The 12614-nt window shown below is 55.1% G+C and overlaps 1 protein-coding gene across 1 annotated transcript in view; it reads right to left on the bottom strand.

Annotated features, from left to right (window-relative positions):
• Nucleotides 1-6829: 6829 nt before the first annotated feature.
• Dusp7 (dual specificity phosphatase 7) overlaps nt 6830-12614 on the bottom strand; it is an 8414-nt gene continuing 2629 nt past the window's right edge. The window contains exons 5-6 of the mRNA XM_010625594.2: nt 11398-11832; nt 6830-8805 (exon numbers count right to left, since the gene is read on the bottom strand). Of these exons, the coding sequence (XP_010623896.1) occupies nt 8498-8805; nt 11398-11832 (743 nt within the window). The 3' untranslated portion in view covers nt 6830-8497. The remainder of the gene's footprint in view (nt 8806-11397; nt 11833-12614) is intronic.

Genomic DNA, 12614 nt, shown 5'->3' on the forward strand with positions numbered 1-12614 from the left:
AGCCCTGCCTGCTGCCTGTGGCTGCTCGGGGTGTCCTGGGCTCTGTGCCTCTCTGCCTCCAACCCATGGCCTGGCCCTCCTCTCCAGTGCCAGCCTGAGCACAGGTGTCCCTCCCCCACCTTCGGTGCCCCCATGCGCTCTCCAGTCTGGATCACAATACTGTAGCTTCTGAATGAGCCACTCACCCAGTGCTGGGGCTGGTCTGCCTTTACACCCAGTAAACCCAGTTAGGCAGGACGTCTACAAGTGACACAGAGAGTTTGGAGGCCAAAGAACGTGCTGTCCTGGGGCAAGAAAACATGAGAGTGACATTCACATCCCAAGGTTATTCAGGCTTATTTTCCCCTACCCCCCATCTTGTAGATGAGGGAAAAGAGGCCAGAGTAGGGGATTGGATAGTCCTTGGCCACACAGCAGGAGCTAGTTTACACACGGCAGGCTAGACTACCCTCCCTGTCATTCACCAGACCTGATGGACACCCATCTCTCTGGACACCTGAAGCCCCTCCTACCATTGCCAACCTTCTTTAGACTTCTCCACTGAGCAGCTGCCCCAGAGATCTTTCCAAAATCCGAACCTGACCAGATTCTGTCCCCGCTTCAAACTGGCCACAGCCCGCCATGCCCAGAGAAAGTTCAGGCTCTTCTGCCGGTCTTCAAGGGACCCCCTGAACACAGCAGGTGGACTGAGGGTCCTGTCTGGATTCCCTGTCCCCCCAACACCTGGAGCCTTGTGCAGGAATGCAGACCCAAGAAGACTGCCCTGTCTTTAAGATCCAGCCTCCACACTTTTGCTCCTGTGGCCCTGCTTGCTTTCACTGGGCCAAACTGGCCTTGGGGCTCCGGGCCGGTGGGCTCAGGGCCGGTGGGCTCAGGAGTGGCTAGCTGGAGGCCCCTTCTCCCCATCCCAGGTGGCCTGGCTGACTCCAGAGCCCAGAATGCTCCTCCTGGGCTCTCCACTGCTCCCAGAAGCAGCTGGCATCAAGCTCAGTCTGACCCAGGCTTGTGAAAACTTCCCCCAGCCAGGAGGAAGCTCTGGCTTCACTCTAGAATTTTTTCCCTGGAGAGACAAAGCTAATTAACCGAGAGGGTTTAATTAATCAACTAGCGTGGCCTCCAGACCCCTCCACTTAGCTGTGGCAGTGGCAGATCTTTCTAAACGGGAGTGGGCATCCCCTTCTCTGGTTGGATCCTAGCAGGGGGGTGGGCAGCAATTAGGGTGAACACAGAGTCAGTGAGTCAGAGGCACAGAGGTGCCCAGTCCCACCTCCTCAGCACCACCAAAGGCTTGGGCAGGCAGAAACAATAAAGCTTGGACACATGAGGGGACAGAGTGAAATAAATGCTCTGGGGACCCTCTCATACCTCAGTGGGTTACATGCACCTGATACCCCAAGCTGGGCATGTTCCCAGAGGTGCCCAGATATTCAGATAGAGGGGCTGACAATGGCCAACTGGATCTAGCGCTAGGCTAGTTGGGCCTCCGAGGGTGGTCTATACAGAGGGCTATGGCAGCCAGGGGAGGGCACAAGATCTCACATGGGGGACAAGGTTAGAGACAGCTTCCTGGAGGAGGAGGCAACGGAACTAGGCTCAGGGAAGAGGAGACAGAGGTAGCCACTTGAAGGGGGTAGTGAGTGACATACATTCCAGGGGGAGGAAGTAACACTCAGAGCCTGGAGGTAGGCGCTGCAGATGGTTCATCATCACTGGAATTTGTCATCTTTTCTGAGAATCCTCCAGACTGCATTACATGGATGCTGCGGCCACAGATGTATGTTGCCTTCAGAGATGTGGCTCCAGGGCCCTTGCCACCAGGCACTGCTCTCTCGGGTTGGTACAGTTGAGTTTCACAACCCATGTTAGGGTTAGGAAGAGAACAAAGGCCTTAAGGCCCCTTGGCATCTCAGGCCTGAGGGTATCTGAGAGCAGGGGCTCTAAGTCAGCCAGACCTGTGTCCAGACCCATGCGGCCCCTTCCTGACACGACTTTGCTGCTGTGTCCCAGCTTCCTCCTCTACCTCCCTGATAGAGCACCTGGTAGATTAAATGAGTTTATCGTGTAAAGCCTGCAAGACACCCCAGCCCAAAGCAGGGGCCATGCTGTAGCTGTTATTATTGTCATTACTCCTGCTATACTTAGAGCTGCAGAGGACTAGGCATGTCAGCACAACCTCCAGGCAGTGCCAGCCAGGAGGGGCAGCTGGTCCAGGCAGCGGCTCGTGCTGAGGACAGACTCAACCCCCAGCACTTGGCTGAGCCCATTGCATGAGAACACACAGCTTCTCTAAATCAGTAACAGTAATAGTCCCATGTGAATGACAAACAGTCCTGCTTTCCTCTTGGAAGCCAATTCAGAAAAATGGAGCCCAGATGTTTGCCTCAGAAATGCCACTTCTGGGCATGAAGCCCAGGGAAAAAGTCTGAGATGCAGGAGATTCCACACCTAGACTCCCTGCCCACCAATGCTGAAGGGACAGGAAGAAGTGAGACCACCAGAGGGCCAAGCCACTAGGGAGGGAGGGGCATGGTGCCATCTCCTTCTCTTCGAGGGCTGGGGAGAGGGCTATGCGGGCCTGGTTCCAGGGAACTGAGGACAGGTTCAAGCTGGGCCTGGCTCCTGTAGTCCTCATCAGCACTACCTGCAGTCCCCAGCTCCTCGACTGAGGGTCTGAGTGCAGGTTTTGGAGGGCAAGGGCCAGGGGCTTATAGAGAAGCAGGGATGAGGATGAGCAGGCTTGGGAAATGGGCTGGGAGGGTCTCTGGGCAGTGCAAGAAACATGCTAGGATCAAGATGCATTCTGCTGGTGCCTGGAAGACAGACTATCCCCAGACTAAAACATGGAGGGGCTGAACTGGCGGAGCTGTGAGGAGAAGCACCCTCCCCTGGCAATGGGCTGAATCTCTAAACTTCTCCAGACCCCAGGACCAAGAGAACTGGGGCAGGCTGGGGGCAGGGTCACCCCGGCAGAAGGAGGAGCAGAGAGATGGAAGGTGCAAGTGTACTCAAGGGGCTACAGCCAAATGGTCTGCTGGCCTGGCGCAGCCTCTTATCCCAGCCAGAGGCCCTCTGCATGGCCTTCAGTCACCTGCTCCTTGGACTCTTTTCGGGTACCGAGGCCAGGCTGTGCAGCTTTTGGAACAGATCTGAGCATCTGATCCAAGATTCGAGTTCTGAGTTGGAGGCTGGGTCATCTTCGAGACCCTGTTCTCATCTGTGGCCTGTGTGAGGACTGCAGAGGGGAGAGGCACTCGGCAGAGCTGGCCATGGCAGGTGCCCCTCCACAAGGGTGGGGTGGTCACAGCTCAGTGAATATTCTGCAGCTCACATTCCCGGGCTCTGAGAGTGGCTGCAGGGCACACTGACCTGGGAGAGACCCAGGTGTGCAGGAAGACACTGGTGAAACTGCCTCTCTCTGGATGCTTGGCATGGGGGTGCACAGTGAAGGGTAGTGCAGGTTCCCCCAGCAGAGGGAGCCTGGGACCAGCACCGGCACATGCCCTGGCTAAGATCCATCCTTTTTTATTTGTTTTGTTTTGTTTTGAGGCAGAGTCTTGCTTTGTAGTTCAGGCTGGCCTTAAACTCATAACAGTCCTCCTTGCCCTGGCCTCCTGAGTGCTGGGATTACAGGCACATGCTACTACACCCAGCAGGTCCTGCATGGCATTGCAAATGGCATTCAGGCCACAGACACAGGCAGATAAGCTCGGACCCTCGACTGGTATCCTAGTGTCAGCCTCCCATGGGGCCCATGGTTGTGAGATAGGTCTTTTTCTCACCCTCTCTTCCACAGCCACATGGCCTAGCCCTCCTCAGTGCCCTCACACGCATGCTCCTCCTTCAGGCTACCCTCCACTCAGCAACTAGGGCTTCTGGTAGTGGTAGCCACCCCAGGCCACTTTGGGCTTGAAGACTTCAGGGGACTCTTCTCCTTTAAGGAGGCTCCTTGTCAGGCCCTGCCATGTGAAAGGGCACCACAATTTCTTTCTCCACTGCCTGCCTCTCTGCGGCCAAAGAAAGGCAGCACGAAGGGGTGTGGAGACTGTCACAGGCAGAAGCTGCAGTATAGATGTGTACAATAGGACGGCCCAGGGGATTCCTGCTGGGCCTGGAGTCCCGTGTCACCTGTATGGCTCTGCTAGCCCATCTGGAGACACTGGGCTGTTTCCCAGAGTTGCTAAATATGGGTGGTCTTGAATGGCTGTGCCTAGGAAGGGATGACTTCACCCCGGACGCATCCAGAGAGAGGAGCTGGAGTTGAGGCAGGCAGCACCTCAGCTGCCACGGGACCTGCTTGGGCTTGCTTAGTCTGGCAAATGAGAAGCCATGTGCATTACATGTTGTGAGTGTCTGTCCCTCGCAGGGTCAGGGGGCATCAGCCTGATGGAGGAGGCAGGCTGGTGAAAAGACTCAGGGAAGCAGGAATGTAAGAGACTGGTTCCTCCCCTGATTGACTCACTCTGTGACACTCTAGAACAGGACAATTCTGAGCCATCTCGGGGTTACTGATGTCAGAGGGATCAATCCTAGGAGGCCTCTGGGAGGAGGTGAGGAGATTATGTCCTGCAGAGCCCAAAACAACCAGGGGAAAGCTAACAAAGATCAGAACCTGGGTGTCCCTGTTCTCTCTCCAGAGGAGCCTGACTCCCACACAGGTCCTGGGGCTTCTGCTGAGGTTTTGGTGCAGGTGCTGGTGCTCCAGACACACCCATCCAGATGTAGAGGCAGCCTGATGCTTGAGTGCTTGCTGCCTGCCCCCACCCTGCTTATACCCTAGGCATGACAGTGTCTGCACACTGGGGAGGCCCCGTGGGGGCAGCAGCAACAAGACAAGCCCCTCTCTTGAGGATCAGAGCAGGACTACCCTAGGACATGCTCATTCTTTGCTATCTCCTGGTCAGGCTTCTTCAAGGTGACTACTTCACAGTGCTGCTGGTGTCCAGCCTCAGTCACTCTTGCTGTTGCCTCTGATTCATTTATCAGAGGACAGGTTGAAGGCCGCATTATCCCGCCACCCTACATGACATCACTAAGCTTTCCCTAGGGCACGTTCCCACTCCCAGGACTGCCCAGCAGCTCAGGAAATGGCTGCCAGATGAGTGTGAAGTGAGCAGAGTGGCTTGGATCCGCCTTTCGGGAGAAGGCTGAGAAGCAGCTAAGTAGCTGGGTGCCTGGGGCCAGGGATGACATGGAGACAGAAACAGAGACTTGGGACTATTAGCAGGTCAGGAGGAACAGCACAGCTTGGGGAGAGAGACAAAGCAGCCCCAGAGAAGTAGGTGTTCAAACCTCAAGGGATGCTGGCATCGAGGGTCCTGGCAAGGGTGGCCGGGACCAGGCTGAAACTGGTGGAGCTACAGGAGTTCAGGTGCTCATGTGGCAGGAGCCTGGGACCTGGGGTGTGGGAAGTGGCGCAGGGCAGCCTTGCCTACCGTAATGTCACAGAACAAGGACTGCCACTTAGTCACGGTCTAGGCCCCTGTTCCCCGGCAGGAGCCTTGGCCAGGCACAGTACTGAGGTAGGAATTCCACAGATGGCACTGAGGGTCAGAGACCACCTGGCCTAAGAATGCCAGGGAGAGAAGCGGTGGGGTTGGTCTCCCTCATGCACTCCCTGGCCCCCAGGCCTGTTTCAGGAGTCAGCTCAGGGAGTGATGGCTGCCCCACTCCGTCCTGTACTTGGGCACACTGGCACTGCCAGGCACTTACTCAGCCCGTCGAGGGCCCAGCCCCAGCCCAGCCCCCGCGGGCTTCCCTTTGCTTGGGTGAGGGCAGCAGGAGGAACAAAGGCGCAGTCTCTGCCTGCACAAGTCCCCACCCCCTTGCCTGCCCCTGGCACAGAAGGACCAGAGCCCTGAGGGTGCTCAAGAGCAAGGCCAACACTCACCATTTGCCGACGAGGTGGGAACCCTACTTCCCCTCACCCCCACCCTACAGGGCTGCTGCTGAACAAAAGGGGTTTCTCCATTCAGAAGCCCGAAGAATTAAGTGGGAGACACAAGGGCCAACAGTCACACAGCCGCATTTGGAAGCCAGGTCCCATGGTTGGCAGAACCTGGCCTCTACCCCTGGTCACAAGCCAAGCCACGAAGATGGTGACTATGTTCTGGCCCTATGCAACTTGTGGAAGCAATGGGACAGGGTCAGGGAAGGCAGAGCAAAGTAACCCAATGGAAAAGACCCAGAGGGGCTGTGTAGCTCTTGCTCTGCTGACCCTGCTCACCACCTTCCACCTGGTACCATCCAGGGCTGATCACACAGCCTGCTGAAGGGACAGAGCTGTTGAGACGTGGGGAAACTGAGTCAGCACCCAGGCCTAAGTCCCTGCCCCAGCAAGTGAGGGAGACAAACTACCCTGAACCCACATCCCCACCCCACTACCCCTGGGGCCCCACTCCCTCCCCCCAGCCACGGCCACCACCCTTCTCTAGGCTTTTCCCTGCTCCCACTGCAACCCGGGTCTCTGCCTATACTCTGCCTGTGGGAACCTTGATGATGGAGGCCTGAGTATGGCCAATGCCTCCTTGGAAGCTTAGGCCCTAACCAGGACATGAACATGAGCTCATCAGGCCACACCTGAACAGCAGCCACTGTGTGCTGGTTCCATTCTATAGACCAAAACAGGCCTTTTCTAGAAGCCCTGCTGCTACCTATCCCACCAGGAGGGTACCCCCAGTTGCAAGTGCCTAGCAAACTCGAGGGAGGTCCAGGCCAATGCCTTGCAGAAGCAGGCCCTGAGCGCCTATCGGCTGTGCCTATCACACCCCAGGCCCCCTGCTCTTACCAAACACCATAACTCATTTTAAAGAAAAAATAATATTTATTTGCAATATAAACAAAGTCCTGTTGCTGGTTCAGGATATGTATGTGTGTGTATAGGGTCACAAATTTTCCTTCATAAGCTCATAAAGCAAAACTGGCCACCCTCTGGCATACCCTCATGTACACAAATCAGACTCATCTTTCTGGGTTTTTCTTTTTTAAAAAATAAAAGAGAGAGAAAGAGAACCATGTACAGCATGGGAGTTTTTTGTCAATTTCTCGACTGTGGCAAAATTTTAATCCGCTGCCCCCCCAAAATCCCTGAAAACCACCCTGTGAGGTAAGATGCGGTAGGGGCAGAATTTCCGTGGCCTTGCTCACATGCTGAGTGCTGGCTCCATCTGGGACACCGGCCTCACAGATGATCCCTTCCTTCCTGAGTCCTGTGCAGTCCCAACACCTGGGTAGAACTGAGGCTGGAGAAGGAACAAAACTAGAGGAGTGTAACGGAATCCGTGGCTTTGTTCTGTGAATGCTGGGGTGGACAGAGCTTCGTATCCCCTTCACGTGACCACCACTACCCCATCTATCTACCCCTACCCCAGGGTTAAAATGGGTGCAAGTTTCCTAGTAGTGGAAGGCATGGACAAGACATGACTGGCAGGCTTCCATGGGGACGAGGGGACTGACTGGAAGCTGTGGCTGGACCAAAGCAACAGCCAGGGTAAGGGAAAAAAACTGGGATGCAGGGCTAGGCCCCATCACCTGAGCTTTCCCCAGACACTGGCCTCCACTCCCAGCTAGAGGGAGGGAACGAAAACAGAAGTTGTGGTAAGAGCCCAGGGTCCAGCCTCCGAGGGCTGAGCCCAGAAGGTTAATGCTACTGCTTGGCAGTCCCTTGTGCTCTACCACTAGCAGAACAGAGGCAGGACCTCCATCTTCTGCCTCAGGGAAGTCTGCAAGACCACTGGAGGGGCAGCTGGGAGGGCAAACAAGGCAAAGACCACTGGCCAGCCCACTGAGCACACTTAAAGTCAGCACAGGTGGATGCAGCGCCACGCTGGACTGAGCCACTGCGGAGGACGGCTGACTTCTGGAGTGCAACAGCCACCCCTTCCAGAGGACCTGGTAGAGAAACAGAGGCTTCACACGTGTGCAAAATGCATTTGGTCAAGATCAACATGGGGTCTATCTCTTTCATTAAGAACAAAAACAAAACACACCAATAACTGCTTTTTGAAATAGGAAGAAAAATGAAACTGAGACTACGTCTCTCTCTCTCTCTCTCTCTCTCTCAGGATCAAGAAAGGCATGAAACACTGATTTATACAATCCACTGTTGCATATAGTCTGAAAATAACACTTTTTGTTAAAAAAAAAGAAAAAAATCAAGAAGAGCTTGAATACACTCTGAGCTCCAGGGAGCTTGGATTTACCTGTCAAAAGTATAAAGTAAACTCAGGTCCATAGATATGTCTTTAAAAATAGCCACATGGGCTGGGCCATCTGCAGAAAGGGGTGTCTCGGGAAAAGATGAGGCCTGCTGGCCCCCAAAGCCGCACATCTGAGATCCCAAGCCTCAGCGGTGAGGAGGTCCTGCCTGTGAGCCCTGCCCCACAGGACAGTGAGGGAGCTTAGTGCAGCTTAGCCTGGCCTCCAGACACAGGCGATGCGTGTGGGTTCCTCAGGCCCAGGGCATCAAGCTGGGCCTCCTCCAGGCCCTGTGGACCTGGCCTCACGTGGACTCGAGTGTGTTGAGTGGGAACAGGTTGCGGTTGGTGGGTGTGGAGAAATAGAGCTGTTCACTGGGCGCATGGTTGTCACATGGGCTACTTAGCCCCAGCGTCCGCTCAAAGTCCAGCAACTGCCCCATGAAGTTGAAGTTGGGCGAGATGTTGGACTTTTTCCTCTTGACAAAGTCATAGGCATCATTGAGTGACAGGTTCATCTTCTGCATCAGGTAGGCCACAGTGACTGTCACAGAGCGGCTGATGCCTGCCAGACAGTGCACCAGGACACCACACTTCTTGGAGCGGGCTTCATCTGAAACACACAGAAAAGGGTCAGGGAGGTGCCATCTCCAAGGATCCTTCAGAAAGGGTGCCAGCAGTGAGACTGGGCTCCGCAGGCAGCTTAGTGGCCCCACCTAACTCTTGAGGGACCTGGCCAGTGTAGGGACACAGTGCTGTGGAGAAGGCCATGGCATGCTTCTGCTCCAAGTCCCTGCATACCCCTATACCTGTATCCTTGAGTCCTCTTCTGTACCTCACCTGAGCCTGTATCTTTATGGTGCTCTCATGAGGATCTGAGCCAAGCAAGGGGTCGGCAGACATGCACTGCTGTTACATGCTGCTGTAATCACTGCTCATCCTGCTGTTGCTCATCCTGCTGTTGCTAAAACTGGTGCTGAAGGTGTCACTCACACCCTGGAAGGTCACCTGTACCATAGTCAATAAGCCATTTTATCAAAGTAGAAATAGGTACAGAGACAAAGCAACATATAGGTTTCTTCTAATTTGTTACCCACTGCCGTCAGAGTGTGACCTGGGTGAGGACTGTTTGTTCTCCTGGTGTGACACTCATAGCCCTTCCCAGAGCCTCCTGGGAAGCAGGCCTGAAGAAGGCTTCCCTGGCAGAAGTGGAGACCTTCACTGCTCTCTACTCAGCTCTGTGCTCTGCCCAGCTAGTCCTCAAGGCCTTAGCTCCAGCTCCTGAAGACCTGGGGACTTGGATGTAGGGACATCTGAGGTCTCTCAAGTGGGATCTGCTTAATTGGGGGCCACAGTCCCAACTTGATGGCCCATGTGCCAGTAACATCTCCCTCCATAGCCATTGGGGTCTGGACAGTAAAACTGGCTGCACACCCAAGCAGCTCAGCCCTGCGATCTGTCCTCCCCTGGATCCTGTGCCATAGCCACACCAGGGACACAGACTAAAAAGCAGCCTAGGATCTTTGTGGCTCCTATCTCCCTGACACCAAACCTACTGAAAGCCAGGCACAAAGTCAGCCCTTAGTCAGTGCTCTCCTACAGGATGACACATAGGTTCATAAACTATTCTTCATTGTCTCTGGATGACAGAGCTTCCTCTCTCCATCTCCATTCACTGGAGGGGACCCAGGATTAAGTGCACAGTAGGTGCTTAATCCACACTCAGAGTCGGACACAGGGACCCCTTGCTGTGACATGGGAGGCAGGACTAGCAGGGGAGAAGGGAGATGCCAAGGTTCCCCCCTATAGTTTGACCTTGAGATTTGGGACAAGAGAAGGGAGTGGCGGAAAAAACTTCCAGTGGTGACACCACGGTGTGGGGAACCGCTTGGTCCCAAAACTCCTCCAAGGATATTCAAAGTAAAACTTTTCCTGATGGCTTTATTTTGAGCCCTTTCAGAGCCTGTCCCACAGAATCCACATAGTGCTAGGGCTTTAACTCCTTCACTTGTCAAATAAGGGAAAAGGTGCCTCAACCTCTATCTACATCCTATTCCCTCCACCTTTCCCTCACCAGATGTGGAGGAATCTTTAAGAAAGATAAAAGTACCACAAGCCAGTTTCAGCCCTGGGGAATCGGGGTCTCCTCTCTGCCCCCTCCCCTAATGGAGAAGCACAGCACCCATAGCCCACTTGGTAATGTTCCCAGGGCAAGGTGGAAGCTCTAGGCAGCACCAGTCGAGGTCCCTCCTCCAAGCCTTAGCTTCCTTCCTCCTTCCCAGCCAGGCACCTACTTTTGGTTCCCAGTAAGCGGATGAGGCGAGGAAGCCTCCCAGTTCCTGTTATTAGAACTAGCCCAGCCCAGCTGACACCAAATGCCCTCCACTGGACACAGCCAGTTGCCATTGGGAAAAGACTGCCCAGGCCACCCCCATCTTGCCATGGAGGCTGGCAGGAACACTGGGTCACCAGGCTCAGAGTACAAGTTTTACATTCACCATGAGCCTGTGTTCCTTCCTCACAGCCTGGGTGATACCCAGGACCAGGAGAGGTCCTGTAGTCAAACAGCCTTCAGCTAGCAGAGGAGGAAGCAGGAGAAGAAGAGCCCAAATGTGCTGAGGCTTGGGATATAGCCCTTTCTCAGGATCCCCCACCTTCTCTGTATGCCCCTTTTACTCTGAACAAATGCCACAGGCTGCTAAGAGCAGCTGGGGTCCCATGGAGACCCTCTAGGGTGCTACATCCTGACAGCTTTTTGTCTGGATAAGTCTCTGGCTCCAGGGCTATCTTTCAGTCCTCTCAGGCACACAGTAAAGCCCACAGAGGCAGTAGGACAGCCCTATCCTAGAGAGACACGTGCTGAGGCGTGATACAGAGCAAGCGAGGCCCGTGGGAGTCTGTGAGCTGTGATGTTTCAGCTTGCTCATCCTGAAACAACAGCAAAGCAAACCTAAGCTGGACAGCACAGGGCCCAGAACTCAGGGGACTGCTCAGGTCTGAACAGGCAGAGGGGCCTGAGGGACTCGGTGAGTCACAGCAGGCATGGGTACACCCACAGGCACACGCTGGCACATGCAGGGTACACACAGGTCTCAGCAAGCCCAGAAGTACCCAGTTAGGCAGGGGCGACACCCAGAGTCCTGCACACACCTTATGCACCCACCCATCCACCCACTCACCCTTCGCAGCTCCCAGCACCACCTACCAATGAAGCTGATGGCCTCGGGGAAGAACTGGGAGAGATTCTGGCTCCAGTGGTCAGAGATGGGGATCTGCTTGTAGGTGAACTCGCCACCGTGCTCAAAGGCGTTGGGCAGGTTGGGGGTAACATTTAGGATGTATTTAATGCCGTACTTGCCGAGCACATCCAAGTTGGTGGAGTCCTTGGCGCAGCCGAGGTAGAGATAGGGCAGAATCTGGACAGGGAAGGCTGGCTGGCTGGATGGCACAGGGCTGCCGTCCGACTCGGTGGCACTGCTGGGCAGCTCTCGGTCTGACTCGCCATCTGAGCAGTCAGAGCTGATACGCAGGCCCCCCAGGCCCAGCACCGAGGTGGGTGGCGAGTCACTTGGCGAGGAAGAGCTGTCAACATTGGTCTCACAATGCTCCGAGTACTCAGTCTGGAACTTGTTGAAACCACCTGTAGTCGGGGTGAGATACTGTCAGAATCTAAAGGGGCCTCACAAGACCACCAGTGGCCAGGGCTCCCCATGTCAGCTCCATGGGCAACATGGCCACACCAAGGATGTTACATGTGAACTCTCTCATTCATTCTGTCTAAACTGTGACCACTTTACAGATAAGAAAGCTAAGGCCTGAGCTCTGAACCTTTACGTGTAACACTTCAGGGCCCCTAGTCATACTACCAGCTTTAGGGCACGTGAGGATAGGCCCCAGCTCATTCCTCTCCTGCAGCTCCCTTGTCCATTTTAGCATCCAACAGTGCTCAGTAAATGAAGAGGGAAAGAACAACAGACAAACCAGCTCAGGCCAGCACCTGTGGATCTGCCAACCCCTTACAGATGAGACCCTGGGGGGACAGAGCCACATCTGGGTCAGCCAGAGGCACAGAGGGGCCTCTGCTCCCTGACAGTGTGGTGACTGCTTACCCCTGAAAGCCTCCTGAGGTGGGTGGTATGAAGGTACTGGGTGGTCTTCCCTCCAACAGAAGCAAGTTTGTCAAAGGGATCCCAGGTCTGTCTCTCTGGAGCCCTCCCTCAAAACACAAGGCCCCTCAGTACTGGAACTGCACAGGGGTTATACAGGGACAGGAAAGATGGGGAGCGCCTTGCAGCTAGGCATGGGCCCTGCGCCCGAGGGTGCTACAGGCCTCCCCTCCCCTGCTGCCGGTCCCACTGCCAGTGAGAGGCCATTTTGGAATGTTAATTGGAAACACGGGCTGCAGCCGTCACCCGCACCCCC

Source organism: Fukomys damarensis, unplaced genomic scaffold (genome assembly GCF_012274545.1).
Source record: "Fukomys damarensis isolate Sample0158 unplaced genomic scaffold, DMR_v1.0_HiC HiC_scaffold_37, whole genome shotgun sequence".
NCBI classification, from domain to species: Eukaryota; Metazoa; Chordata; class Mammalia; order Rodentia; family Bathyergidae; genus Fukomys; species Fukomys damarensis.